At 39.8% G+C, this 26631-nt stretch overlaps 1 protein-coding gene across 1 annotated transcript in view; it reads left to right on the forward strand.

Moving 5' to 3' along the window:
• The window catches only part of ADAMTS12 (ADAM metallopeptidase with thrombospondin type 1 motif 12), a 175577-nt gene that overhangs the window by 57096 nt on the left and 91850 nt on the right, over positions 1-26631 (forward strand). Inside the window, exon 3 of the mRNA XM_042825624.1 lies at positions 8816-8990. Within this exon, the coding sequence (XP_042681558.1) occupies positions 8816-8990 (175 nt within the window). The remainder of the gene's footprint in view (positions 1-8815; positions 8991-26631) is intronic.

Raw genomic sequence — 26631 nt, forward strand, 5'->3', positions numbered from 1 at the left:
AGGCTGAGGAGTGACCTCACTGCAGCCTTTCAGTACCTAAAGGGAGCCTACAAACAGGAGGGGAATCAACTCTTTGAAAGGGTAGATAGCAGCAGGACAAGGGGAAATGGTTTTAAGTTGAGGGAGGGAAGATTTGGGTTGGATGTCAGGGAGAAGTTCTTTACAGAGAGAGTGGTGAGGTGCTGGAACAGGCTGCCCAGAGAGGCTGTGGATGCCCCATCCCTGGAAGTGTGCAAGGCCAGATTGGATGTGGTCCTGGGCAGCCTGGTGTAGTATTAAATGGGGAGGTTGGTGGCCCTGCCTGTGGCAGGGGGGTTGGAGATTCATGATCCTTGAGGTCCCTTCCGACCCCAGCCATTCTGTGATTCTGTCCTGGTAGACAACAGGTTGGCCATGAGCTAGCAGTGTGCCCTGGTGGCAAAGAAGACCAATAGTGTGGTGGGGTGTATTAAAGGGAATGTGGCCATCAGGTTCAGGAAGGTAATCCTCCCTCTCTACTCTGCCCCGGTCAGGCCTCATCTGGAATACCATGTCAAGTTCTGGGCTCCCCAGTACAAAAAAGACAGGGATATATGGGAAAGAGTTCAGTGGAGGGCTGCAAAGATTATAAAGGACCTGGAGCATCTGTCCTGTGAGGAAAGACTGGATGACCTGAGTCTGTTCAGCCTTGAGATAAGAGGACTCAGAGGTGATCTTATTAATGTTTGTAAATTGTGGGAATCAAAGGGACATGGCCAACCTTTTTTCAGTGGTCTGTGAGGACAGGATAAGGGAAAACTACCATAAATTTGACCATAGGAAGTCCACACCAATGTGCAAAAGAACTTCTTCATGGTGAGAGGGACTGAGCCATGGAACAGGCTGCAAGGGGAGGTTGTGGGTTCTCCTTTGCAGAAATTCAAGAACCACGTGGGCACTGACATGTGCAACCTGCTTTGCAGGGCAGTTAAACTTGATGATCTCTAGAGGTACCTTTATCTCCTACAGTTCTGTGATTCTGTGATACCGGCTTTTCTCCTTAGCTCTGGTTTTATCATCAGACTGTTTACCACTCCAGTCTGATTGCTAAAAACTGAAAAACAGAAAGTCGTCAGGCACTCTTTCATTCTCAATTACCTTATTTTCTGCTACAAATCTCCATCTCACTGTAGATTTGAGCTTGAATTGGCAATTTTCCCCTCTCCTTTTTGTCTGATTGAACTTTCTGAGCCCGTAAGCGTGCAAGGCATAACTCTGCATGTACCTGACCCTCTTGAACAGTTTTCTGTTTGCTTTTAATATTTGAAAGGTAGCAAGCGTGACAAAAGAGCATAAAGTCTTTCTTTATCACACTGTCTTGTTCTTTTACTTGCAGTACACTAAGAATAAGTTATTTTAATTTTGGACAAAACAATGCTAAACTATAGGATTTTTTTTGTCAGTGTCTTATGATCTTCATCAAATCCTGGTGAAAACATCTGTTTTTTTTCTGTAGAACCCTGAAAAAGCTAGAATGCTGATCTTTTCTGTGCATGATGCTCATAATAAAAGTGTCTTGTTAGATTTCTCAATATCTTACAGAGAATCAGCCTTAGTCTTAGAAATATAGAATCATACTGAGAAAGTGTATACCTGAACTAAAGCAAACAAATAGTTAATGCCATTAACTCTGTAAACTAAATAGCTGTTTAAATAGGCCACACAAATCCTGGTGTTTGCCGTTTATTTACAGGACTTTTATTTCAACTGTTTTGTACTTCACTGAATCATTAGGATTGTAAAACACCATTAAAATCATTTAGTCCAACCACTACCCCATCCTCACTATGCCCACTAACCATGTCCCCCAGTGCCACACCTCCATGGTTCTTGAACAACTCCAGGCATTTTTTCACCACCACTTCCAAGGGTAATCTGTGCCAATTCTTTGGAGAAAAAAATATTCTTAATATCCAACCTGAACATCCCCTGGAGCAACCTGAGACCATTACTTCTTGCCCTTTTGCTATTACATGGGAGAGGAGGCCAATCCCCACTTCCCCGCGACCTCCTTTCAGGCTGTTGTAAAGAATGATAAGGTCTCCCCCTCTCCCCTCCAGACTCAGCAATCTCTGTTCCTTCAACTGCTCTCCATAAAACTTGTGCTCCAGGCCCCTCACTATTTTGTTGCCCATCTCTGAACATGCTCCAGGGTCTCAGTGTCTTTTTTGTAGCAAGGGACACAGAACTGAATGCAGTACTTGAGATGTAGCCTCAGCAGAGCTAAGTACAAAGGGATGATCATCTCTCTGCTCCTGCTGGCAACACTATTTCTGATGAAAGGCAGGATGCTGTTGACCTTTGCCACCTGAGCACACTTCTGGCTCCTGTTTATCTCAGCACTGACCAACACCCTTAGGTCCCTCTCTGCCTTGCAGCTTTCCAGCCACTCTGCCCCACACCTGTAGCATTGTCTGGGGTTGTAATCCAAGTGAACAACCCAGCACTTGGTCTTGTTGAACCTAAACCTTCTCCTCTCTGCCCAAGCAATGGCATTGCAGGTCCACTTCTTTGTACCTGTACCTGAGGAAGAATGTGAAATTTCACTTGGACACTCATGTCACTATATTTGTGTTTTAGCTGGAAGTAACTGATGACATTTTACATAGAAAGATCCTGGAGGCAAAAATGCTCAGAAAGCAATTAAATCAGAATCTGAAAAAGGAAAATGAACTCAGCATGTGTAATGTTTACAGATAATTTACTTCACTAGTTCAATTTTGATTATTTGAGGCTGAAGTTCTGTGGTAATGAGTGTGGGAATGCTTCTGTTTCCTACAGTAGAATTTTTTCTTTAATTAGAAAATTCTTTTATTTAAATTGGATTTCTCTTACCACGCACTGCAGTTGTAATGTGTGGCTGTAGAGTGAATTACTTAAGGGTAAAACTGGGATCTTCTTATTTTTGTTTCATTTAATTTCTGCAAACGTACCATGTTTACAGAGTCACAGAATCACAGAATCGTAGGGGTTGGAAGGGACCTCCAGAGATCATCGAGTCCAACCCCCCTGCCAAAGCAGGTTCCCTACAGCAGGTCGCACAGGTCGGCATCCAGGCAGGTCTGGAACATCTCCAGAGAAGGAGACTCCACCACCTCCCTGGGCAGCCTGTTCCAGTGCTCCGTCACCTCACTGCAAAGAAGTTCTTGCGCACATGCAGAACTTCCTATGCTGCAGTTTCCAGCCGTTTCCCCTTGTCCTGTCTCCACTCACCACTGAAAAGAGTCCGGCCTCGCCATTCTGCCCCCCACACCTCAGATACTTATAGACCTGGATCAGGTCCCCTCTCATTCTTCTTTTCTCAAGGCTGAACAGACCCAGTTCACTCAGCCTTTCTTCATAGCAGAGATGCTCCAGGCCTTTCACTATCTCTGTGGCCCTCTGCTGGACTTCTTCCAAGAGATCCCTGTCTTTTTTGTACTGTTATTCCTCCCCAGATGCAAGACTCTACACTTGCTGTTGTTAAACCTCATCTGGTTTCTTACTACCCAGCTCTCCAGCCTGTCCAGGTCTCACTGAATGGCAGCACGGCCTTCAGGCATGTCAGCCAATCCTCCCAACTTTGTATCATCAGCAAACTTGCTGAGGGTGGCCACTATCCCCTCATCAAGGTCATTGATGAAGATGTTGAACAAGACCGGACCCAGCACCGATCCCTGAGGAACACCGCTGGTTACAGGTTGCCAGCCAGACTCTGCACTGCCAATGATGACCCTCTGCGCTCTGCCAGTCAGCCAGTTCTCAACCCACCTCACTGTCCACTTGTCTATCCCACACTTGCTTAGTTTTGTTAAAAGAATGTCATGGTAGACAGTATCAAATGCCTTGCTGAAATCAAGGTAGACTACAAATGTTCGCTGCTGCCCTACTATCAGAAATATTTCAGTCTTCTTTGAGTAAGTAACAAATTGCTCTCATTACAGGTGTTATTTTTTTTTTCAGTATTATCAATTTGCTCAGTAACACAGACTTAGGCTGTAAGATTTGCATTCTTTTTTTGTTCTGCCCTTTTGCCTGACATATATCCGCTAATTCCAGTCCTTTCCATCTGACACAGAAGTAGAAATTGCAAAACTTATCCAAGGCTAAGGCTGCTCTCCTTCCTTCTCTCCTGGGATGCTGCTTCAGCTTGCCACGTGGAATCGATTAAAAAAAATCTGCCAGAAAATATATACCGACAAAAACAAACAAACAAACAAAAAAAAAAACCACCAAAAACAAAACAATACAAAAAAAAAACCCTGAACATTTCACCATAAGAAATATTACGCAAAAATTCTACTGGAAAACAAAGATTTCTTCTGGAAATCAAAACATTTGGCTTAAAACCTCAAGTCAGAAGTTTCCTTGTATTGCCTCATGGTGAACGATATGCAGTGTGGGAGATGCAACGTGTCCATGGAGCTGTTTGTGTGAGGAGAATCAGGCACTTAAGTGAAAAATCCTATTAAATAATGTAACATCATTTCCAAATACAGCTTTGGAAAATGTGCTTCAAAACATGTCAAAATAAAAAAATTCTAGCTTTTCCCCTGGAGGCATTGAGAGACCCACCATGTTGCTTAATTTTTGGTCCATTTCTATTATTATCATTTTATACAGTAGCTTTTCACGAAGAAAAAAAAAAATAGAATCGTAGCTGCAGTCACTTTTTTTGAGACAGAAACTGAACTTTGCAATTGCATTTTATAATATACTTAAATAAAGCTTGCTTATTTATGATGAGAACTTCATAATGGTAACCAATTATGCATACTGAGACAGTATGGATGAGTGCAGGAGCTGCAGTTCATGGGATCACCAAATGTGGTACAAGATGTGGAAGAAAAAGAGAAGAAAAGTTGATGCTGTTTCCTAAAGAGGAAACAAACATGTTTTATGTATACATAGCTTGAAATTATAAATCAGAACAACTCACTGTTATATTTATGAATCAGAAAAGAAACAGATACAAACAGCAAATGTAAGAAAAACTTAAATGGCAAAGGGAAATTTACCACTTCTGAGTGCTCTGAAGTTTAACGCAGAGATTGGTGATGTTTTCTTTTACTTGGTCTCATTACTTCCTTTCTTGGTAAATAGCCCATAAGGAAAGTGCAGCTGTGAAGAGCAGCTGTGAAGTGCAAGTTTAGTAGGAACTGAAAGTCTTTTGGAAACTGCCTAAAAAGCATGCATCTGCATGGTTCACACAGATCTACGGTCACTTCATCCCAAGCAGCATTGGTGAACACATTGTGTTTCCTACTGCAATTATTTCATTTGGTTTTACACATAAACTTACACAAATATCACATTTCTCAAGAAGACAGAGCAGGAAATTGAATTTATAAAAATATATACTTTTGGCGAGTAGGTTGACATTCAAAATATAAAATATTACTCTTTTTTTTTTTTTTTCTTCAGTAATAGACTATTTTTGAAAGCTGCACATTTCTCAGGGTTTAAACTTTATCCAAGTACGAATGTGCAGGATCTTTATATTTGCAGCTGATAGATTGTGTAATCGTTAATTTGTTTAATGTATGACTTAGAGTACAACATTTGTTCTCCTCTTTCTGGTTCATACAGGAATGAAAATAGCTGTTTCTGCCTGACAGCAAATCGATCAGACAAAAAAAAAGCAGTTTCAGAGTAAACAAAGCAAAGATAAAGGATCTTGTTTCAAAAGACAGACTAATGCCTGTTTGGGTTATGCAAAGAATTTCTTTCTACAGAAAGTCTCTATAGAACAAAAAAAAAATTAAGAAGCATTCTCATGGTACTACTTCTACTATAGTAGGAAGTTCTTTTGTAAGTGTGAGTCCTCGCTGCTTAATGGTGTTCACACTGCAAACCAGGCATGTCAAAGCTTAGTACTGGACACAAGCTTTAAGTGCAATAGATGTGTAGAGTGCAAGGTATGGTCACTTTTGTTTGGTCTCAATTCTGTTTCTGGGGTATGAGAGAAAATTAAATGTTCACAGTAAGTTATCGGTGGATAGACTCTACAACTATGATGAGGATTTGGTAGGTCTGACACGATACTGAACTGTCAGCAGGAAAACAAATGCTTTGGGATGTTTCGTTTCTTCAGTCCTATGGACTGCTCAGGTTGTCATCATAGTGAACCCACCCACCTACTGTTAAGCAAGGATGTAGAGTTACAATGGCAGCAAAATATATGTATTATATGCAGAATGTTCTATTCTGTGCACTCCACTGCTGAATTGCAGTTCTGGTTCTGACAGTTTGTGAGTAATTTGGCAGTGATTTGGAGTTGGTATAAAAAGAGAAGTACTTGAAAATGTATTTGAGTTGTATTTATCATCAGTAACTGCTAAAAAAGGAAAGAGACTCCCTAAATTTGCTTTGTGTTAGGATACTTTAGATAACACAAGAAAGAAAATATTTCTGTACACATATATAGAGTGCTATTTAAAACTGGTCTCAAGAATCCTTACACATTCTCTGACTGGTGCATGGCAGAAATACAGTTCAGATAATTTTCTTTCCTCTATTTCCACCTTCTTTTCAAGCTTTTTCTTTTCAAAGAATTCTGGTGCGGATGTTTTTCTGTGCATATTCAGTTGTCCATCCATACAAAGAGTGAAACACGTATAGACAAGATTCAAGTAGCCCATATACTCCTGATGAAGGCTATGATGATAACCACAGAAATGGAATGTCATGACAGCATGAGATCAGAGCTCACTTTGCCATACAGCTGCTATGGCAAAAAGCGTTAAGGCTCAGAAAGCACACGTTCCATTCTGAGAGAGAATAATGTTTTGGAAACTGAATTTTAAAAAATCAATGGAAAGTCCAAAGCCAGTGGCTGTTGGCTTAATGAACAACTCTTCCTGTCACTGGGCAATATGGGCAATATGAAATACGATAAATTTGTATTTAGTCCCCTGCTCCATAAACCTTAGTTGGATAGTTGAATTTTGACATGCAAGCATTGTTGTGGGAGCTTTGTAGTTTGTAACATACATCATTTTTTAAAATTTTGATTGCCTTTCTTCTTACAGAGGCAACTCTGACACAATAAGCCAGTAACTAATCATTCTGCCTTACAAAATCAGGGTCTCAAGTGATGATGGCTAGTTCTTTCTGGTTCCTTCTGGTTAAGAAACACAAGGAAAAGAAGTTCAAATAGCTCAATCTTATGTAATATCAAAGAAAGAGTGCTGTGAAACAAAAAAGGAATGGGCAAAGATCTGGGCCAGTGCTTTGGTTCCTCTAGCACCAGCAGGGGAGCCACATCCACTGATTTCATGGTCTAGCCTCCATTCCTGCTGTGCATGTTCCTACTTTCTTGACATTTTTATCCATTCTGAGCATATGATCTATTGCTTTTATACTGCATTTCAGATTTCAGTGTTAAAAGAAGCTTTGATTTAAAATTAAAAAAAAAAAAACCTGAGAATTTTGGTTTCTTGTTTCAGCATTGATAGGCTTGATTTCATTTTTTAAAAAAAGGAATGAAAACATACAAGCAATAACAGTAATTCCTAATGAACAATCATATGGGACTTTGAGTCTTGCAGTCTCTGGATTTTAGACTTCAGTTTGCTGTAGAAAATTGGAAGGAAAGGGCTTTCACTTTTAAGAGAGAGTGGGGCAGACTCTGAAGAGTTCCCTCTTTTCCTTGTTCTCAGGCTGGCTTTCCCATCTGTTCAGGCAAACTGGAAGGCTTCATAGTATTTTAGAATTGTTTTTTAATTTGTCTATTCTTTTAAATTTGAACATGGCAACTAAGGAATCTCAGTGTTGCTGTATTTTTTCCTGTCCCGGAGCAAGTTAAGAAGTCTGCACTGGCCATACCAAGAGCAAAAACATAGAGGAAAATGAGCTGTAAGAATAGATGGGATACCTTTATCTATTGTCACATCCCTGCTCTGGGCTGTGGGAGCTGTGATGTTAGTAGATTATTTGCTTTAGACTTTGTATTGCTCTGTGTGTCTTGGAGTGGAAGAACTATGTACATATACATATAATGGTTTTGCAATGTTAGCAGTTCCTGCAGAAAGGCAAACTAAGACTCAAGGGACTTAAGCTGTGCTCAGTTGCATGCATCTCTTGGATTGCAGCAGGAGATGTAAATGAATCCTGTGTAGTTCAGCTGGCTTTCAAAGGCCCTGTCAAAGCGTACTCAGTTAAAGTTAGTAGCTTGATACAGAAGCTGTAGCACGGGAAATTTTACCTCCCTTTTTATGCCAGTCTATTGTATGGTCAAAATAATTTGTTAAGATTTGCAACAAACTGCTTATTTCTTCTACTTGGAAGCTTGTAGACTCAGGGAGGTGGGGGTGCTTGCTATCTGAGTTGAGAGTGGACCACACAGTTCAGCCAGTTTGTGTTGCGTAATCTGTGGCATTTCAGAAGGTGCAGAATTTCATTTTTAGCTTATGAAATAGCTTCTCTTCAGGGCTTGTTCTCTGAGGAACGGCTGCAAAATGCCAGAAGAACAAGATGCAACTCTTTGTAGTGCATCATGTTTGTCTAATTAACTCCTGACCTTTCAGTGGCTTTGCACAGATATGGAAGCCTTTACCTCACTACATGGAATTTCAGGATATTAGGAAGAAGATATTTCATCTGTTCTCATTTAGCCTCTTACACCCTAATGAGGTAAAAAGCAACCATGATGTACGCAGCAAAATGAATGCTGAAAACCTATTGTTTTCATATTTTGATTCCACAGTGTAGTGACTCACTATGAGAAAAGCCCAGGGATAGTGATGTGAAAAGAGTCTGTTTTGTTTTTGATTTCCAGTGCTGGAAAGTAGATTAACTATTTTATGCTTATTTTCAGACTGGATATTTCCATCTGCCTCATGGGGATTACTTCATCGAGCCCATTAAAAAGCATCTACAGAAAAAAGGAAAACCCCAAGCCCACATTATCTATGAAGCAAAAACCCTCCAAAATGCTCTACGGAGAAGACGAGCAATCCCAGTGGAAGAAGAACAAGCATGTGGAGTGAATGGTACAAACATTGCTGAATTTCTACCCACTTTCCTATCTGTCTTTTAAGTATGTTTATTTTCCACTTGTCTGTGCCATTCATTATGCCACGCTTTTCTAAATTCTGGAAAATGAAAAAGAGACTATGTAAAATGAGAGCATCTCAGTCAAAACATTTCTGTAACCATCCATGTAGGTTCTTTTCTGAGCTTAAACCGAGTCCTCCTTGTGGCTACTGGGATGGTTTTTTGCAGCACTGATCCTTTTTACCCCACACTTCTTTCTCAAGCCCAAACAGGTCAAGTAATTTGACTTATATTCTTGAGTTGTTCTGGATTGACAACAACTGCAGCCAATACTGATTTTCATAAGATATTCTTACTCCATGCAAGTATTCTCTTTAGTATAAAAGATCTCACCTCTAATCCATTGTTTAAATTTAAGATTTCTGCATTCTTTGTGATTGTTACCAGAATATTTATTTTGTTGTTCTGAAAGTGAAGACAAAGCATCAACCATGAGGTGGGATTTTTTTAAGAAGCATAAGTGGAAGTAATTTAAATACTAACACCACAGTGATTAACATCATGGTTTGTTGAAAAAACAAGTTAATGGACTATCCTGGAAAGGGAACAGGGACACAGGACGAGGGGGAGATGGGGCATGTCCAAAGGGTAGTTGATATCTCCTAATTACAAAATGAAGTATTGTAATTATTTTTGTAATCATTTAATTGATTTGGTCATTAATGAAGTTACAGTGTTGGTAGGGAGAATGAATAACCTAAACGAATTGAAGCCCAAGCTACATACAAAAGGAGGTACAGAATACTTAGGCTTTTGTCTGCATTGTATTATTTATTTATTTATTTATTTATTGATGGGTTAATAGTTAAAGGATAGTTAGTTCTTTTCTAAGGGCAGAAAATAAAGAGGGTTATGTTGGAAGTCTTAATTCTCAGTCATGACTGCTGCTGAAGTTCTGTTGCTGTGTGATGTGAGTTGATGATTTTAAGAAGTTTTAAGTGTAAAGAAGCAGCCCCATTCTATTTCTGAGCACAGACCTCCAGGACTGCACTTACTGCTTGCTGGGTAAGAGCAGCATGAAATGATAGTTGAAGGAAACTGGAAGCCTGATGACTAGTGGGTAAATAGTCAATCTTCTGTGATAATGGGTAGATTTAGGATAAGTGGAAGCATGAAGAATTAGTGTTGGTGCTGCTTCTCATTATTCTTCATCAAAAAAAGTGTATCTACTTGTTAGATAACTAAGCCTTATGTCAAGAAGTTGTGAAAATCCATAACTGTTGTCTATTTTATCTTAAATCTAAGATTAAACCTTAATTTCTGGTTTCTTTCCTGTCTATTGGCTATATCATAGAATCATAAAATCCTTACAGTTGGAAGGGACCTTTAAAGGTCATACAGTTCAACTCCCCTGCAGTGAACACTACATTCACAGCTAGATCAAGTTGGCCAGGGCCTTATCCAGCCTCACCTTGATTTCTCCAGGTATGGGGCATCAACTACAACACCGTGCAACCTGTTCCAGTGCCTCACCACCCTCACTGTGAAAGATTTTTTCCTCACATCCAACCTAAATCTTTTTTTTCTAACTCTCTTTTTGTTTGAAAACATTTCCCTTTGTCTTATCACCACAGACCCTAAAAAGTCTCTCCCCTTCTTTCATGTAGGCCCCCTTTAGATACAGACAGGCTAGTCTCAGGTCACCTCACAGCCTTCTCCACGCTGAACCACCCTAGCTCTCTTAGTCTGCCCTTATAGGAGGGATTATTTTACATTTACTTGTGAAAAGTGAGAAGATGTTTCTGCCTACTGTCTCTCATGTTTCTTTTCTGCATAGAATAATATCTATAAACAGAAAAACTAAGTATGGAAAGAAGATAGGATATATAAGGTATCTACCTGTGCATTTGTGTAGTCTGGTAATTTTCTTTCTTCTGCTCACTTTTTTACATCTGGTGTTTTCTTTTAAAATACTGCAGAATGAGACAGAAAAGGACTGACTGTACCTGGGTGCTGGGACAAATTGAACATAGCTTCCTTGAGGTTTTTTCACTTAGCCTAGTTAAGCTTTTATGGATTTAAACTTCTTGTCTGATATTATTCATTTTAATGTGACAGAACTATTCCTGATATTAATAGTATGTTCATGATATGCCAGGCTAGCAAAGGGAGCATATTATGAATTAACAAAGTAGTATACTCCTACTTGCACTTCTGTGCGCAACTGACTTAGTCAGCCTTTATAGGTAATGCCTGCTTTTGGTCAAACAGTAATCTGCTTGACTGTTGTAAAAGGAAACAATGGGAAAACGAGCATTGTATTGGGAAGATACACTCTTTGTTATGGTTCCACTCTGTCTGTGAAAGAATACAAAAATCCTGGCTGAAGGCCCTTAGTTCCTGTGTTGTAGTCATCTCTTTGACAAGGATAGAAAAAAAAATCAATGTAATTTCCTGTTTACATTATGCATTGTTAAAGAGCTGTTGCTCTTGTTAGAGATAGATACAAAACAAAAAAGGAAGGTGAGTTAATTCTTGAATTCTGTGCTAAATATATTCACTGTATAAGCTGTGGGGAATATTTGTTGCGTAAGTAGATTACAAAGGTGGTACACTGACTCTTCCCCTTTTCAAGACTACAAGCAGTTCATGCTCTTAAGTTTGATGGCAAAGTTCTAGTGTCTGATATCACAGATGGCCCAGATTAATGTCTTTTGGAAACACTTCAAAGCAAAACAATTCCAATTTACCATTCTATTTTAGAGACTCAACATCATGACCATTTTTTTGTAATATCAGTTCTAGCTCTGCCTCCTCTACGCTGGGAAGTAACCGGTGAAGAGTTGCCTGCCATATCACATGTTTGACCTCGTTGTCAGAGTCAAATATTTTAAACTTGCGGGCTGATGTTCATGATAAGTGCTATGTGCTGTTGTTTATTTGATTCGGTTTGTGCTTCTTTTTAACTTAAACTAGGACAGCTGAGACATTTCTAGGATCTACACTAAGGCACTAGGGAAGGGATTGAGTGCCAAAGTTAAAATGTAGTAGTGAGTTTTGCTTGGAAGAGTTGAACTGCAAGGATGTTTTCAAGTTAGTGCACAAAGTTTGGTGCTGATATTGGTAATCGTCTCACCAGAACTACTGTATCTTTCAAGTGAGGAGTATAAAGCAAAGTCAATGGGAATTCATTTGTAAGGGAGCAGGTGAGGACTCTGACCTCCTGTGCAGTATTTTTAAGCTTTTTTTAATTCAGCAACCATGTCTCCTTTTGGAAAAAAAGCTCTGTACAGTGCATTCATAGCAGCTTTTGGTGTGGCAATGACCAAATCAGTCTACAGCTTCCAACCCTACTTGTCATCTATCTCTAATCTACCCAAAGTAATATTTTGGCAGCAGTTGCATTCCAGTGTTTTTACAATTATTATGTTAATTAATTTACAATTTGCAGCATTTCTAAGTTTCATATATTTGGAGAAAAAATATTTTGATAAATGGTGTAAATTAAAACTTAGGTATGTGCCTTACCCTCCTACTGCTGCTACGACAGTTGCTAGATGACTCATTCATTAGCTGCATGCAAAACCAAGTGCTTATCTGGGGAACAGCACTATGATACAGTACATTGCAAGCTGCTGTCTTTTTGTTATTCGAAATTTCTGACAAGGCCCAAGCATGACAAATGAAAAATTGTCCAGACCTTTACAGATAAGTTTTCTGACCATTTGTGCCTGGAAGACAGGAAAACTGAGTATTTGAGAATTTGTTTGGTTTTCATAAATTGGCTGCGTTAAAAACTTTACAATGTTCTGACATGTAAGCATGAAAGAGAAGGAATTAAAATCTCCTCTACACAATGAGTAATTATCTCCTCCAAATTCTTTTCCATTTGTTTTCATGAAGTCTGCCACAAGGTATTGGGCTTATTTGTGAGGTGTAAAATAGAGAAACTTTATGAAGTTTGCAACAGAAAAATGAGCACTTCCAGATTCAGCACTAATGTGAGACTGCAGCACTGCAGAGGGGTGGATACAATGTGAGAGATGTGCTCCTTTTTCTTGTTTTGTTGATGGGATCAAGTAGCAGTGGTTTAGATTTATGGTAGCTGAGTTGTATTTGGACTGCAACCCTGTGATTACTGCAGTACGCTGTGCAATGTAACAAAGGTGAGATTTAAAGTATTAAAACAGTTCTCTGAGAATACTTCATATACTGGTATTTAACATCAGTTTGACCTGCACATAAGCCTCTAACTCCTTGTCTACAGAGGAGTTACAAATCTTATAAACAGAAAGTTCTCCATAAGCTTGGAGGCATTCATTTCCTGGAGCTGTGATAGGCTAAGGCTGGGGTGGGAGGGCAGATGAGAGTCTGGCCTGGTGCTGCATGAAGAGAGTAGTGGGGTGGAGGAACTGAAGAAGCAGAGCAACATCATCTGTGCAAAACTGGTTTTTAGGACTATTGCATAATGATGTTGTTTCATTTAACAGATAACTAGAAAGCTATTAAGATTCTTTCAGACAGTAATAACCTGTTCTTCCTACAGGTAATGTGACTGAGTGCAGGATTTTATTGAATAATGATCTTGCCTGTTGATGATTAACTTGCTGCTGCCAGAGAATTCTCATTTCTTGTCTGTAAGCATACAGCATAAACTGTTAGTCCTGGCTTGACAGTGAAGTCTTTTGTTTAGCTACTTGGAAGGGGCAAAAAAAAACTTCCAGGACACTGTTTTATTCTCAAAGGATCGTCTGTCTTTTTTTGGAAGAACATTGTGACCAATGTAAGCAGCCTTTCTTGCTGGCAGAAACCCTGATACATGCTGTGTGACTTTCAGATCTTTCAAAGAATGATGATGACATTTTTCCAATATTTGTTTATCCTGTATTTAACTAAATCATTTACTACTCAGCTTAATTTGCATAGTTTCTCCAAAATGCAGAGACTTTTTTTTTTTTTTAGGATAGTAAATTCACATATTGAATTGTAATAATCAAGATGAACTTAATGCAGAGAGAAGAGCATCTTTCTCCCCACATCCCTCTGCTTTCTATGAACAAGATCTACTAACTTGTTTAAAAGATACTTGCTGTGAAGAAAAAAAAAGAGCAAATGGATGCATTTAGGCAGAATGACCTCTTTTTTTAAAGCAGGAACAACAGAAGAAGCAGCCTTCATGAGTGTGTTCTCATGTCTGAAGCAGGCTGCCCTGAAGTGAAAACAGTGAGGACCTGCTTGCATGGATAGCAGGAGATCTGGCATTTCAGGGCTGGTGTACCTTGGAAGCAAGGACTTCTGGCCTATTTCTACTAACAGTGGATGTAATAATTGTTTCTAACTGTTTGATATCAGCATTTTCTTTCCCTTAAACAAGCTTTTGAAATTACATGCATGTGTCTAACTTTGTTCAGCTGAGATAAAGTTAATTTTCCTGCCAGTACCTGGTATGGCGCTGGCGCTGTGTTTTGGATTTAGGATGAAATAGTGGTGGATCACATGCTGATGTGCTGGCACTGAGTCAAGAACTTTTCAGCTTCCCATTCTGCCCTGCTAGTGAGGAGATGAGCACACAGAAGGATCTGGGAGGGGACAGAGCCAGGACAGCTGATCCAAACTGCCCGAAGGGACTCCCACACAACACACAGTTGTGTGGAACTGTAAAACTGTGGCAGAAGGCCTGCCCCTGCTCGAGGACTGGTTTTGTTTCCATCACTGAAAGGTGAAGAATTGCACTGTGTTTCACTTGGTTGTTCATTTTTCCCCTTTACTTTGTTTTTTTTTCTTTCCTATTAAGCCATCTTTATGCCAGCCCAGGGATTCTCACGCTTCCACATATTTCAGAGCTCTCCCCCATACTGTCTGGGGGCGGTTATCAGCTGTGGGGTGCAGAGCTACGTGTTGAGTTAAACCACAACACTTTCAAGTTTCAGAATTTTTCTTCTTATTAGAAGCTTATCAGAGATATGTTAGATTATTTTCATTTTCTTGTGCTTTCCTCCTCTAGAAAAAGGAAAAAATGACTTCTCGTCCTGAAATCTCTGGATTCTGCACCGGGGAAGATAAGAAACTTTCAATTTGCATCTGTTAACATTTGACATACAAATTTAAGAAGATTTCCATATTCATTTAACTTTGTTCTTAAAAATGCTGTTAGTAAAAGTGGACTTTGTAACAAACAAATAGATACAGACTTGTAGCCTTCTTGCTAAGAAGTAGAAAGCAATCTAGTTTTCATTACCATACTGATGTTCAATGGATCTGTTTAAAATATTATTTGAACTTCATGTTTTAAGGGCACAGGATAATGCTGATATATTTTAATTTCAGTAGTCTAAGAGTTTAATATTTCAGTTCAAGCTAGTACTGCTACAAATGTACAGTTAGAAGAGTAGCACAGCTAGGATGGTACTTTACAGGTGTTATACTTGGAAAGATTATTGTGGTAGAAAAGAGACAGTCAAAGAAGAAATGCCCACCCATAACTGAGGATATAGGCTTGCAGCAGGAAACTCCAAAAAAGATTGATCTCCAGAAAGAGATCCTTCCCAGTGCCTGTCAGCCCTTTAGTGGGGTCTAGGAGGGGTGCAGCCAGTCTCTACCCTTTCTGGTCACACAGCTGAATTGCCTTCACCTTTGCTCTCCTGGCTGACCCAGTCCTTGCCTCAGGTGATTAATCAGTGGTTCAACCATGACTCAACAGTCTCATACATACAAGCTAGCTTATTTTACTGTTCTTAGAGAGGAATAATAATTGTCAAAGGATGGTTCCTCTTGTTTGAAGATAGAATTCTAGAATCATTAAGGCTGGAAAGATGGGTAGGGTCACCAAGGTCCAATTGCCAACCCATCACCACCATGACCACTGCATTCCCAAGTGCCAGATCTCTTCAGTTTTTGAACACATCCAGGGATGCTGACTCCATCATCTCCAGGGTCAGCCTGTTCTGAGGAGGAGTATTTCCTAATACCCAACCTGAACTTCCCCTGGCACAATGTGAGACCATCATCGCATCCTAGAGAAGATTTAGGGTGGAGTATTTGCTACCTGATGGGCTATGGGTGCAGGCTGCCTAACAGACAGTATAAATATTTGGAGGGGAGAAAGGAAGAAAATACTATATTTCATCAATTCTTCCTTTTCAGTAGGATCTAAACCAGAACATTTCTCCAAGTGGATCCATACTCTATGCTGTGTGTGTCCAGAGAAAGCTCTCTCAATGTTAGCAGATTGCTGATGCCTGGTTTCCTTATGCTTTCTCTTATTCTCTTTTCCAGTGGAATTTCACTTGGTATTCGACTAGTACTTATTAGCCTTAACAGGATGTTTTCCTTCAGTACTTGTATTATCAAAGACTCATGGAATGATAGAATCACAAGATTGGAAAGAACCTACAAGATCATCTAGTCCAACCATCCTCCCGTTACCATGCTACCACAAACTAAATCATATCTTGTAGCTCCTCATCCAGACTCCTCTGGAACACTGCCAGGGACAGTGACTCCACCACCTCCCTGGGCAGCCATTCCAGTGCCTGACCACTCTCTGAGAGAAAAAGTTTTTCCTCATGTCTAACCTAAACTTCTTCTGGTACAACTTGTGGCCATCTCCTCGAGTCCTGTTTGTTGCCTGGGAGAAGAGGCCAAACCCCTCCTCATCACAGCCTCCCTTCAAGAAGTTGTAGAGACCAATGAGGTCTCCTCTGAGCCTCCTCTTCTCCAGTCTGAACAATCCCAGTTCTCTCAGCCACTCCTCAATAAGAACTTGTGCTCCAGACCCCTCACAAGTTTGTTTTCCTTCTCTGGGCATACTCCAGGCCCTCAATGTCTTTTTTTGTGTTGAGAAGCCCAAAACAGAACACAGTACTCAAGGTGTGGCCTCACCAGAGCTGAGTACAGAGGGATGATCACCTCCCCGCTCTGCTGACCACACTATTTCTGATGCAGTCCAGGATGGCATTGGCCCTGTTGGGCACCTGGGCACACTGTTGGCTCATGGGAATCAACCAACACCCCCAGGTCCCTTTCCTCTTCACAGTCACAGTCACTGAAGTTAGGTTCAACAGTTTTAACCATGTTCTTTGCTAGATGAATTATGCTGAAGGAAAGGGTGAAATAAGTGGAAACTTAGAAGACTGTTGATGTAACTTGGCAGTAGTAACTTGTTTCCACGAAAAAGCATCAGAAACATGATATGCTTCTTCACTCAATGGTTGGATGAATTTTAAAGTTCTGTGACTTGCCATTTTTTACATAATGTGAATCAAAGCTGTAAGAGTGGTAGGGGAGGAATCTCCTTTCCTGCATTTCAGCAGTCTTTCTGTTCCTTTCTGTGCCACTGAGAAGGAAGAGTATTTGCTGCACTGTGCTTAACTCTTGTTTAGAAGGTAGATTGGGATCTCTTCCTTGTCTTCACTGAAAGAGTCTACTTAACCACTCGTTGGATTAAAGAGCCTCACTGCAGACTGAATTTAGGTTCAATGTTTTTAACCACGTTCCTTGGTAGATGAATACACTCTGCTCTTGATCTGTGCTTACAGCTTTCCTTGTCAAACGGTGTGACTTTATTTCACTTTTAGTGAGCGGATATTGATTTGATAAAAAAAAAAATGTTTAATGTAAATGTTAAGCTGTTGCAATATTGATTTGGGGAGCCTTAACAAGCATAAAAATTAAACTGTAACATTCACATGCCATTCCTCTCTCCTTTACAGAAGAATATAAACCTTGAGCAATATTATATTTTATTTCCAGAGTTGCAGTAAAACAAAACAAAACACATAGAAAGCTGCATTTGGGAAAAATTTTTAATACAGGAGTTTGAAAACTTGCTCAGAACCCTTGTCTCATTAATAGAGCTGTATTGGCAAAGCTGTTCAGCCTTTAGTGCCAAATTTCACAGTCATACTGAACTTTCTGTGAACTTTCTAATAAGAAACTACAATTACCTTATTATTTCTGGGCAGATCACAGATTTCTAATTCTTCTGAGAAGTGCTGGACATGTGCTATGGGGCTAATGAACTCATACGAGTTCAGCATTCACAATTAGTTTCTTCAAAGTCTGCATGTCCCTGATGAGCCTCTGGGTAACCTCCTGTTGTATGTGACCCACTTACACTGCAAGACACTGACATTGTTTGGGCGCTAGGTTATTCTGTGTGAAACACAGTGTCTTTACAGTTTGTTCACTCCTTGTTTGGATCTGGTGTTCTTCAGTGCATTCTCCCAAAATGTGCTTGAATTTGGATATGTTTCGTGTTACTGGAGAGAGTTCTCTGCTATGAAGACAGGCTGAGGATGTCGGGCTTGTTAAGCCTGGAGAAGAGATGGCTCTGGGGAGAATTCATTGCGGCCTTCCAGCACTTCCTCCAGCAGCTAATACACAGGAGACAGTCTCACTTTTTACATGAATAAATAGTGATAGGACAAGGGATAATGGTTTTAACTGCAAAGGGGGTAGATATGGGTCAGACGTTAGGGGGGAATTCTTTACTCAAAGGGCAGTGAGGCACTGCCATAGGCTATCTAAAAAGCAGTGGGTGCCCCATCCCTGGAGGTTCTGAAGATTGGGTTGGATGGGGCCTGGGGCAGCCTGAGCTGCTGGGGAGCAACCAATCCATAGCAGGGGTTGGGGCTGGGTGGACTATAAAGCTTCTTCCTACCCAACCCATTCCATGATTCCAAGGTTCTTTAATGAATTATAGTTAAAGATTGTCACACTCTTCTCATAAGTTTTAACGTTATGCTTAACTGGAGTCAAAGGATATTGCATAACTTAGGAAGTTGTAAGATTTTCCTATCATCACCATTTTAGTCATTTTTTTTAAATCAAATCCTAAATTCTGTCTGTTGAAGGCAGAAGTGTTTGAATATTTGCAAGAGAAGAAAAGAAGTTTTTTTCTTGCTTAACTACTATACCAAAGATTCTGTGAAACCATCTGTTGCATGCCCAGGTTCTGCCTAAAAGAACATAAAAGAGAATATTGACTATTGCCGTAATCTCTTCTGTACTGACTTTCTGCTTTTCTTTTGCAAATATTCAAATTTACTTCAAAGAATTTGTAATCAAGTAGCTAAGCTGGAAAAGATGTATTTTTATTCTTTTAAAACAACTAACGGTGAAGCCTCTGTGCACACAAATTAGTCTGGTAGATTAGAGAAAGTCTTCTGTAACCTGTTGTAGTCATTCTCAGTGAACACTCCCAGACAGTGAATCTTTGTGCAAAATATCCTTTGTTCACTTCTTCAAAAACAGTAATTTTATATGTATTTTTAAATGGTCTTGTCTAAATCTTGTCTAATGTTTTGCTCAGATGCATAATAGTATTTGAGTTAAATCTGCAAATAAATGTCTTAAATGCAAAGTACAACACTGATTTAAGTGTGTCAAAGTTAGAATTAGAAGCAAGTTTCTTGCTTGCCTGGTGACTAAAACAAGCTGAATCAAATTCTTTCCACTCTGAATCTCATTGCTGTCATTTGATCCTCAAGTCTGCATTTCCCTCAGCTCTGTGGAGATTTGGGTGTGGATCAAAGTCTTCCTATAGCCACTGCAGAAGTTTTAGCAAGGGATTATTCCTGACATTTTCTATAATATTTGTCTGACATTCTCCAGGTAAAATATTCACAATATTCAGAGCCACTATCTGTCTTACAGTATTTTCAAGGTCTCAGTTGCATCCATTGGTTAATGATTCTGTGGTGATTCTATGAAGTAATTCTGGCAGTCAGGTGTTACTCAAAGGAGGTGGATGGGTAGGAGAAGTACTAAATTTTATCTACTAGGCTGGTAATGAAAAGAAAGTGCAAAGAAGGGAATTTCCTGCAGAGCCTGAGCCAGTAACACTGGCAGGCAGCTAAAAATTTTAAAGCAGATATCACTTTATGTTTAGAGAAGGGATTACTCAACAGCCTCTTCCCCAGCTTCTTCTTTTTTAATATAATTTACTCTCCTTAGGATATTATTAATCATTTTATAATGTGTTTGAACTGGATGTTTTTCAAGCAAACACGCCTACATTTTTCTCCTGCTGGTCTCATCCCTACATACCTTAAAAATCTCAAGACTGCCACAGAGAAGAGCCAGGGAGTTTCTGCAAATGAAAACTGAGACTGTCATTTACAGAATAATAAAGGTTGAATTTGTTAACAAGGTTTTGCATGATTTTCTTTCCTGTAGAGAGCAAATTTCAATGCTCAAACCCAGTTCTAACCAAACATTTGCAAACATCTTGGTATTTGTTTATGGAAGCCACAATAACTCCTCTCTCTGAATGTTTGTGGCATAATTTTCTACAAGCAATCAACCACACGGAGTCATTAATTATAGCTGGTGTCCCTGGTCTGTGTCCATCCAGTGTATGACAAAAATAAAAGAAAATTAACAGAATCACGACATCCAAGAAGTAATAATTCCGCTGATAACCAGTGCTTGATAGGGAGCGTTAACCAAATAAAAAAATCACGCTCAAGACACTGGCTAGAAGCTGGAACACACTGGCTTGGGCCACAGCACTCATGAGGAGTTCAGAATTGAGTCAGAGGTTGCCCCGGGATGATATCATAACAGGGTTGCTTCTGTGGACTGCCCAGTGGCAGGAGTCCTTCACTTCCCATATGCAGAGATGCCTTCTCAACATGTCTGGTTTCATTTGCGCTGTTCTGCTTCTACAGATGCCTTTGTAAGTTCTCCCTAGTCACAGAACTGAGTAGCTGGGACACAGCCTGTACCTGCTCTGTTGTTTTGACTACTGATCTGTGAGGGCTTTTGGTTTCAGGAAGGCCTGAAAACGTGCATGTCAAGGGGAGCCTCTATGATGGTGTTTCAAAGAGCTGTGAAAACCATCTGCTTCTAAGAAGCAGAAGACACTGTGAATAGAAGACACTGTGCGGTTCAGACACAGCTATGTTTCTGCTGTATTTGCTGCTTACAGTACCAAGTGAGTTGAGCACGAGGATTTGAAGGTTGAAACATCATCTGAAATACAAGCAACTTGCCCTCAGCCAGGGAAGCTCCTTAAAGTGCTAGCATATGCTCTTTTTTTTTTGTAACACTAGTGGAATTGGTGTATTTAAAGTATTACAGAGAAATGCAGTGGAAAAAACAACAGCTGGTCTACAGGAAGGCCAAATATACTCTGTTGTATAAGCCCAGAAATAGGAAGAGTTAAAGCATATGCAGTTATAACTTATCAAACCTTGAAATAACAACTGTTCTTTCCAAGATTAATTCCAGACTGTCCTTTGTTCTTTCCCTTAGTAATCTATATTTAAACCAAATTCATTAAAAGGCGTGGTCTGACTACAGCTTCAAAGACCTATTCTGTGAGTAGCTATTTCTCTTTCACAACACAGACATTATGAATTAATTTAGTTTTGGTACATCACTTTTCTTAAAGTACCTTCGGAACATTTAAAACTGAAAGTGTTGTTTTGCTGGGTTGTTTTTTTTTTTGTTGTTTTGTTTTTTTTGTATGTTTCAAAATTGGAATTCTGTATGAGCTGTTACGATTATTTTCTGTGTATAACAAACTGCTGAGCCAGACATGTGCAGTTACTGATCGTTGGTGCATTCATAAGTACTTGGCCTCTGTGCCAGTGCAGTGGCTCCAGCATAAAGATCTTTAGAGAGGTCCGTGAAGATCGGAGACATGGGGAAAATGGCGTGCAGAATTTCACTGACTTGTTTCCGGTCACCTACCACAGTCTATTGTCACACCTTGCCTTCACATCTCAACTCACACAGTGCTGTCAGAAAGATACAATGAGCTACAGTATTTTAGGAAAGAGTCTTTATGGTTTGAATGTTTGCAAGTGTGGACATTGAGCAAAGGAATAGGTTTGAGTCTTTCTAGCTTTAATCTTTGCTCCCCTATAATGGCTCATGTCCTTAAAGTTCCTTTGTAATAGAAGTAAGGTGTGACAGTTTTGAGTGATGTCTGGAAAAAATACTATTTTCCTCTTAATTGTTGAAATGGAAGGAGGACACCAGAAAACAGAATACAGCGTTGATCTTCTCTTGTTTAAAAGTGAATGGAGTTGCAAGTGCTACTGTATAAGCAGAGCTCTGGGGTACAACTAAGCTGAATGTAGCCTCATGGAGCTCTCAGTGCAGGCTGATTTTTCTGTGTTCTGAAAAGGGACTGGCACCACCAATCTGCTGTGGGTAGCAATTTAAACATACAGCGTGCTGGAGTGGTTTCTGTTTTCTTCTGTGTGAACACAGCTTAATTAATGAGATCTTGCAGAAAAGCACTGAAGAATTTCCAGGAATGATAATCACACGCAAATTAGCTAATACAAATCCCGAACTGGAGTTTCATCATTGTCTTACTAAAAGCCAAGAACACTAGTATGCTAGCAGGGTTTTGGAGTTTTTGGAGAAGACTGATTCCCTTTTTGCTTTTCAAGCTGTAAAACTTCTCTCTGGTCCTGGTAGTGCACATCACTATTTTGAAAAACTGAGAAACTATTTTGAAAAAAAAAAAAAGGAAATAAAAGATTGGAATAGATTAATATGGTTGTGTTCAAATCCAGGAGCTAAATAAAGTGCTGAAAAACAGTGCTGAAACAAAGCCTGGCAATTGATATGGGGAACACTCACATATTTGATAAAGGTTTGTTTATGAGTTACATTGGATATTACAAATACTTAGTTTTTACAGTATTTCCATTTTCCTTTTCTATTCCCACTCCTATGTGTGTGTTCTGCTAAAAGATTGTATAATGCATTGTACTTGGATGTAGGTACAGTAAGTAGTTCTATGTTTGACATAAAATTAGGAGACATACCTCTTAGTAAGCTTTGAAAGGTATCAGGTTCGGTCTTTTGTATTAGCAAAGAGGTACACTGAGACGTAGAAAAAAATTAAGTGTAACCTAGATTATTTTCTTCTTTTCATGTTGTCTTTTGATAAGAGTCTGGATTTCAAAGCAGTCAAGAGACAGTTGTAAAACTATTGGCTATAAGATCAGGAAAATCTCATTTTCAGTGCTCAGTGAAATAATAGCACACATTTTAATGGGTGTTTCAGTAATTCACTTAAGTAAACGCATCCTCATACATTTTTACTTAACTACTCAGGGCTAGGCTGAATTACTTCAATTCATCAAAGACTAAGCCAAAGATCTGTCTACAACTAATTCTTAATTTTTCTTCTTTAATTTTTACCTGTTTCATGTTTGGACATGAAATCATTTATTTCTGTTTAGTGTTTTATAGTGGGAATAGCTGTCATGTTGCAGCTGGAGAGCTCTCTCAAATCCGCTCTTTAAAAGATACTTTTAGCTGAATTCTTGACTTATTTGCAGATTTGAAAGAGTTAAAATGGATGAATCTGTCATCTTGAAAGCTTGCCAACGTTGTTCTGGTGGTAGGTCCAAAAAGCAAATTGCATTTTGCTGTCAGCTAAGTGCTGAGCCTTTGTTTACTCTCACACCTTAGTACTGTAGGTGTGCATGGCAACAACTAATCCTATACAGTTAAACCACATTTGTACTAATACATGAGGTAAATCTGTATTTTTGGCATTGCTGCCAAGTAACAAAGGTGTCTGTGCACTTAATTTGACAGAGTGACCATAAAATGGTAAGATTGTGACTGTTGAAAGGGATTCCTGGCCTGTGTATCCTCGTTTACTATTCTCAGGATCTAATGAGGAGCGTGGTCTTCATTCCTCCTCAGGGCATGGAATCAGTCACTTTAATAGAGTCAACAGGTTCCAATATGTGTGTTTATTCCCAAAGCCTTACATTTTACACTGTAATGGATCAAGATCTATGCTAGATATCACTGCTGAGTTTAACCTCTTGCCACATTTTTTCCAGTCTGTTAGCATATCCATATAGTTTGATATCTTGGACTAGGAGTGAATGAAGCAAGTTATAAAGAGAGATTAAGTATAATGTCTTTAAAAGGCAATTTACAATGATCTGTACATTAAGTAAACAATGAGAGAAGTATCTAGAAGATTAAAGTCCAATATTGCCCAAGCACAGAAAAGCTTGCAAAATTACTATTCCTGCTAATAAAAGCTGAAATTGAGAGAACTGCCATCTACCTCCCGAAGTCAGTGCGATAATGAGAAATGAAGAGTAAATTTGCTCTGAATTTCAGACATGCAGGATGACATGGCAAAGACAATTAATTAAAAATGGATACCTTCCAAATTTCTGTTTCTTTACAGAACCTATTTAGACTGTGAGCAGCCTTTGTCTCAGCGAGCTCCATACATTATGAAATACGAATATATAATATGAAATTCCTTACTTAACTCCAAGAAATGCAGATCAACTACTCAGAAACTGTTAGTTTTTCTATAGGGAAACTCTCTGTAAAGATAGTGTTCATTCATGGTACCCAACAGGATGTCTGGAGGAGGATCCTTAACATGGTCTTGGGGAGATGTAGAGCTCGTGCATGTTCTTGATTTTTGCAGTTTTGATTAAATGTAGAGGAGCTGGTTTGGTTCCTAAATGTTTTTAGAGTGTGTGTGTGTTTCATGGGCATGTATGAACAAGTGCGTAATTCGAAGTGATTTATTTCACAGAACTGGTAGATTTCATCTGAAGCTTTTGATAGGAGGTCATATCCTGAAATCCTATACATTGCAACTCTAATGTCTCAGGTAAAATTGACAAAACCTGCCACTTGTTGAGCTAAGTTAGTGCTGCCTTCAGCTGAAAAATCTTCCCATAATTTAACTTTTTGTCTAAGAGAATGGGATAATTATTTCACGAAGTCAGAAAGACCTGACATGTACATCTGTCTGCTTGCAGATTGTGAATGTTACAATTATCTGGAGCTTCCTGGAGAATTAGCTGGGCAGCATTTTTTGAGCTCTCTGTGACTCATCACAAGTCAAAGAATGGAGACAGCAGAGCAAAGTGTGCTGAGATCTGGGACAGAAACTGTAAAAACAGCACAAGGAGTTTGGGTGCTAGGGCTCACACATGGGAGCTGCAGCAAAGTTGGAATCTTGTAGAGTTCTTGGGTGGAAGTTGTTCTGAGAATGGAACTGGAGAAATTAGGGCAAGAGGAATAGAAAAATGCAAAAAGATTAACCCGAACAGGAGGACAGATGTAACATGAAATAGCTTGAACTCAACATTCACACTTTTCACGGACAGTTGCAAATTAAACTGCTGAGATTCTGTTAACTTGGACGTTTCTTTCTGAGGCTGAAAATACAAGTCAGAGCAAGGTCACAGTCTGCAGGGAAGCTGCGTCCTGTTTTGGGACCACCCAACAGCTTGGGTAAACACAGGAGTGATGGCATCTTGCAGCTGCCCCTTTGCCTCTCACTTCCATCTCCAGCAGCAGTAGCAGCTGTTCCCAGCTGCTCTGTACTAGATCTTTGCACCAAGAGATGCTGTGGCTGTTTTTTTGCTATGTTTGCTGGAGGGAAATGATAACGAGCCAGAAAGGAGTCTCTCTGGCATACAGGACAGCTTTTGGAGGGCCGGGGGAAGCTCTCAGTACCCCCAGTATTTCTGATTCGTGTGTGCAGGGGAACATCGGCAGACAAAATGCTGTTGGGCATATCTATTGTGGTGATGGTGACAGTACTGAAAGGATTTTTTGAAGAGTGTCTGTGGAGGAAGTCCTTACACAGTTACTGCAGGTCTGAAAGAAGTACATGCATCTTGGGTATATGGAAGAGCAGTCGATTCTCTCCAGAGAGGATCTAGGAAATCTTGAGTTGTTTGCAGAGAGATGAGCAGGGCTGCACGTAGGAGGATTGATTTCCCTCAAGGGGAATCCTCTGCAGCTGTTTTTCCCTGGTCAACTCCCAGGAAACTGTTGTCTTGGCTGGAGGAAGGCTAGAGTGGAAAGAAGCATGTGTTAAGGATCGAAGGAGAGCGTTATGCTGATTCACCTCTCTCCTTTGCTCATAGCTCTTCCGGGGAACAGAACAAAATAGTTCCTCATTTTAGGATTTTTAATAAATATCAGTACTGTGTATGATTCAGACTCTGATGAAAGGGGGATTGCACAACATCTCTGAAATGAAATATTTGCACACTGAAGAATGCCAATTTACTTAAAATCCCTGAATCAACCATGGGTGGTTATGTTCAGTAAGAGATTTCTAATGAAGAACTTCTGAAGTGCACCATTTTTGGGTTTAGTTTGTAATGTGAATTTAAATATTTGTGAGTGGACAAGCTGCCTAGAGAAATTACTCTCCTCAGGACCTGTGGGACAACATCCAGTCTGCCTCTGGGCACATGAGTTTGCTGGAGCACAGGAAGTGGAAGGCAGTTGTCAGCTGCCTACTGCATCTCTCTGCTGGTTGGCTGCAATTCTCACAACTTGAAGACCACTGTGCTCTCCCGTCCTGTCCCACATTGAGAGAAAGCCTGCCACCTGAGTCACTCTCACTGCCCTGGTCCTTGGAGCACAGCCCTGAGCAGTCCTTCCCCATTCTTTGTTTCCTTCGGTTGTTTTACATTTTGTAGCACCTGTCCTTGCAGTGATGTTCTCTGTCCACAATTCTCATGTTCTCATCAGCTTTTGAAGAGGGACTTTAGGAGAGCCTGCAGTGAGTTCTGGGGATCACATAGGTAACTTCGGAGAGGGAATGGGCATTCCAGAGACCCATGCTGCCAGTTTCCTGCTGGTTCATAACAATCCTGT

The sequence above is a fragment of the Centrocercus urophasianus genome, unplaced genomic scaffold (genome assembly GCF_019232065.1).
Source record: "Centrocercus urophasianus isolate 14NV4802_14NV808 unplaced genomic scaffold, USGS_Curo_1.0 seq_25, whole genome shotgun sequence".
Taxonomy (NCBI): domain Eukaryota; kingdom Metazoa; phylum Chordata; class Aves; order Galliformes; family Phasianidae; genus Centrocercus; species Centrocercus urophasianus.